This window comes from Pseudomyrmex gracilis, unplaced genomic scaffold (assembly GCF_002006095.1).
Source record: "Pseudomyrmex gracilis isolate BER0280 unplaced genomic scaffold, ASM200609v1 scaffold_3585, whole genome shotgun sequence".
Taxonomy (NCBI): Eukaryota; Metazoa; Arthropoda; class Insecta; order Hymenoptera; family Formicidae; genus Pseudomyrmex; species Pseudomyrmex gracilis.
The window spans coordinates 3294-7161 of NW_018024169.1; the positions used below are offsets into that span (position 1 = coordinate 3294).

At 50.6% G+C, this 3868-nt stretch overlaps 1 protein-coding gene across 1 annotated transcript; it reads right to left on the bottom strand.

Annotated features, from left to right (window-relative positions):
* Nucleotides 1-3148: 3148 nt before the first annotated feature.
* On the bottom strand, nt 3149-3806 carry LOC109863209. Its single transcript, XM_020443429.1, has 2 exons — nt 3440-3806; nt 3149-3255 (listed from the first exon to the last, which is right to left on the bottom strand). Exons 1-2 carry the CDS (start codon nt 3804-3806, stop codon nt 3149-3151), a joined length of 474 nt encoding a protein of 157 aa, XP_020299018.1.
* Nucleotides 3807-3868: the final 62 nt, after the last annotated feature.

Below are 3868 nucleotides of genomic sequence, written 5' to 3' on the forward strand. Positions count from 1 at the left end.
GTTATTGCCCGTATAAACCAGGCCTAACTCAAGGAGAAGTCAGATGGTGCGGAACGTGCGTAATGCAGAATTTACGGAATGAATTCCGGTCAATCATAGACATTCCGCTAACTTCGTTCTATAAAACTGTGTTTCCTTATGTCCCATTGAACGGAATTGGTTTTTGTGCAATAGGACGCTGACTAATCGTAATGGCTAGTCTACAATGGGAGTAGGCAGTATAGAGTAAGAAGTAAGGTTTTTGGAGTTCTTTTATTTTTGTCTATACAAGTAATTATTTCGCGTTTTTTAACACACGTCTTTCATTGGCTAACAATAAGGCAGTAGGCAGTGCAAAATGGGAATTGTCCAGTCGCGGTCACTGAATCGTTTCGTGGACGCGGGGGGCTAGGGGTAAGAGAAACGATATTTCCTAGCGGTAAGGAGCGCCAACGGGCGCTGTCCTAACTTAACCTTTTTTTTTTTTTTTTTTTTTTNTTTTTTTTTTTTTTTTTTTTTTTACAAAGGGAAATCCTTTATGGATTCCTTTACCCATCGGGGAGCTGGGCAGAGGATATGCGGGACTAACTGACTCACTCAGGCATCCCTCGGCCTCCTTCCATCTTCCCACTGGGAAGGAGAGAAGGCCCACACCCTATAGGGGAAATCCTCCTCCACTACCACCCAAACAGGAAGTCCGAAGCACGCCGAAAGTCCCCCGAAAATGACCAGCCTACCCGCTAAAACCCCTCGATGTCCCCAATTGCGCCAACTGGGCAAGGAGAGCCAGCGGACGTCTAAGGACATTGTAAGGATGCAAATCGTTACGGCCGGGACCGACCATCCGTCCCGGCCAAAAACGCGGCGCTTTGCGCCAAATAATTACTTTAAACAAGTGTATATTAAAATATACGCCGACGGCCTGCGCGCCGCCCGCACCGCGCGTTCCCCCGCGCCATAAAGCGGTCTACGCGCCGCCCGCACCGCGCGTTTCCCCGCGCCACAAAGCTACTTACACGCCGCCCGCACCGCGCGTCTCCCCGCGCCAAAAAGCGGCTTGCGCGCCGCCCGCACCGCGCGTTTCCCCGCACCACAAAACGGCCTGCGCGCCGTCCCCGCACCGCGCGCTACCCCGCGCCTACAAGTACCAGCTGGTACCGCGCCCGCACCGCGCGCCTCGCCGCGCCACGAAACTCACCGCGACAAACAAACAGATGTTTATTCGCGCATCCTTGTAAACCCCCGCCCCGGGGAAAAACTCGGGTATAAAAGCCGGCCCGAAAACCAGAGAAATCAGATCTGCTCCGATCTCCGGGTCTTACGGGTAACAAGCAGGGAAGCTTCTTCTCAGTCGGGCAAACCGACCGCAACTCAGAGATCCGCTCCGCTCCGAGGGAATCTTAGATTTTCTGCCGGGTAAACCGGCATCCGCTCCGCTCCAGGGGGAATCTTGTATTCTCCGCCGGGTAAACCGGCATCCGCTCCGCTCCACTCCGGGGAATCTTTCGAGTCTCCGCCGGGAAAACCGGCATCCGTTCCGCTCCGCTCCGGGGAATCTCTCGATTCTCCGCCGGGAAAACCGGCATCCGTTCCGCTCCGCTCCGGNCGCTCCGGGGAATCTCTCGATTCTCCGCCGGGAAAACCGGCATCCGTTCCGCTCCGCTCCGGGGAATCTCTCGATTCTCCGCCGGGAAAACCGGCGTCTGTTCCGCTCCACTCCGGGGAATCTTTCGAGTCTCCGCCGGAAAAACCGGCATCCGTTCCGCTCCGCTCCGGGGAATCTCTCGATTCTCCGCCGGGAAAACCGGCGTCTGTTCCGCTCCGCTCGGGGAATCTTTCGATTCTCCGCCGGGAAAACCGGCTCTCTTTTCCGCTCCGCTCGGGGAATCTTTCGATTCTCCGCCGGGAAAACCGGCTCTCTTTTCCGCTCCGCTCGGGGAATCTTTCGAGTCTCCGCCGGGAAAACCGGTTCTCTTTTTCCGCTCCGCTCGGGGAATCTTTCGATTCTCCGCCGGGAAAACCGGCTCCCTTTCCGTTGGAGCCGCCCCAAGGGAATAGGCGAAGCACGAAAGTACGAAAAGCCTAGCGACGCAAGATCGACCAAACGACAAAGTCTACTTTTTTTGGAAGAAAAGTAACTTTCCAGCATTGTAAATAGTTTCTTCGCAAACCGATAAAACTTGGTTGGTGACCCGACAGCGTATAAATCTCTTTTATAGAAAAGAGACTTTCGCCGCAATAAAGACTGTTCTCGCGATAACCCGCGTTGCGAACGATACCGCGGCACTCGCGCGTCAAAACATCTAGCCGAGGCTCCTGAACGGCCTTGACCGAGGCTCCCGCGTTTAAATCTCCAGCCGTCTGCCTGGAATTCAGTTTTTGTCCATAGACTTAAGCGAACCGGCCGAAAACGTGACTTACTCACGCGCGATTCGAGGAGTCCAAAATAAATTCCGCAGCATATTCTTTTCATTATTTCTTCTCTTGTACATATTATTTTTTTATTTGTTGTTTCTTTTTGTTTTAATTGAATAAATTTAACTCGTTATTATAAATCGCCGAGTTCGCTCTTTTCTACCTTTGTTTCTTTTCCTGGTTCCGACGAGCTAATCCGCAGCAAGTAAACTCACGTAGAAACGGAAATATTTCTTAACGAAAAATAGAACCGTTACAACATTACTTGCTGACTCTCCGCCTTTCACATGCGCAAGTCCCAAAAGGACCACTACAAGATCTAACAGAAAGGGGCAAAAAAACCCTTTCCCATTCCTTGCCACTTTAATTAAACATTGGCTGCGTGCAATGGCAGTAGTCAATCCCCGATTGACACCGCCTGCAGACCAAATTGGAAACAAAGGTACAAGAGGGAGGGGGGGACATATTCCCTACGTCCTCAATCTCATGTCTCCTTAGCCATCCAAATAGAATTTGCACTGTTTTATGGTATATTCCAACACTCATACATTTGTTTCAAGCCAATGCGCTTGAGCAATTCTTCTGTTGTTTCTTCTTCTAATGACAGGCATAATCCGTCTCTGTCGCTCTCTTTCAGCTTCTTCCTTCTTTAGCAGCACTCGATCGGCAAAACAAACCACCGCTTTCCACTCTTCAGGTCCATTCAACATTCTCCCTACTGCTGTTTCCATTGTAACCCGATCGATTTCTAATTTTAGGCGTAGTAACTCGCGTTCATCTTTCCAACTTTTGCACTCCTCTCATGTATGCAACAGTGTGTCAGTTGCCAGTCTACAGTGCGAGCATTGATCGGATGCAGCTCTATCAATTCGGAAAAGGAACGAGTTGAAGCATCCGTGTCCCGTTAACATCTGGGTAAGATGGAATAACATTGCACCGTGTCTTCTCATTACCCATCGATCAAAAAACGGAAGAATAGCTCTCTTCGTGTCTCTGCCAGACTGTTGATTGGCACTGAGCTTTCTATACCACCTTGCTCTCGTACTTGCCGCTTCTTCGCTTTTTATTTGCGTGAGTGTCACATCCTCATTCGCGCGAATTCTTCGAAAAATTATTGCCCTTTCCTCCGCAAGCATTTCCAAGGGTGGAGCCCTAGCCAGGAGTTGGGCAACCTCAGCAGATATCGTGCGATATCCGCTTATTACTCNATTTGCGATAATTCTTTGNGTGGCNCCGCAACAAGCCACCGCCTTCTTATNTTTAGNTAGTTCTCCAGCCNAAACTGGTGCTCCATATAGGATGACAGCNTGAAACACGCTTAANTAGAGTCGNCGTCTATTTTCCATCGGGCCGCCCAGGTTGGGCATGATACGCGCCAGCGCTAACACAACCTTCTGGCTCTTATCAATCATGTTGGCAAAATGGTTTTTGAAGCACCACTTGTCATCAAGNGTAAAGCCCAAANNNTTNANNG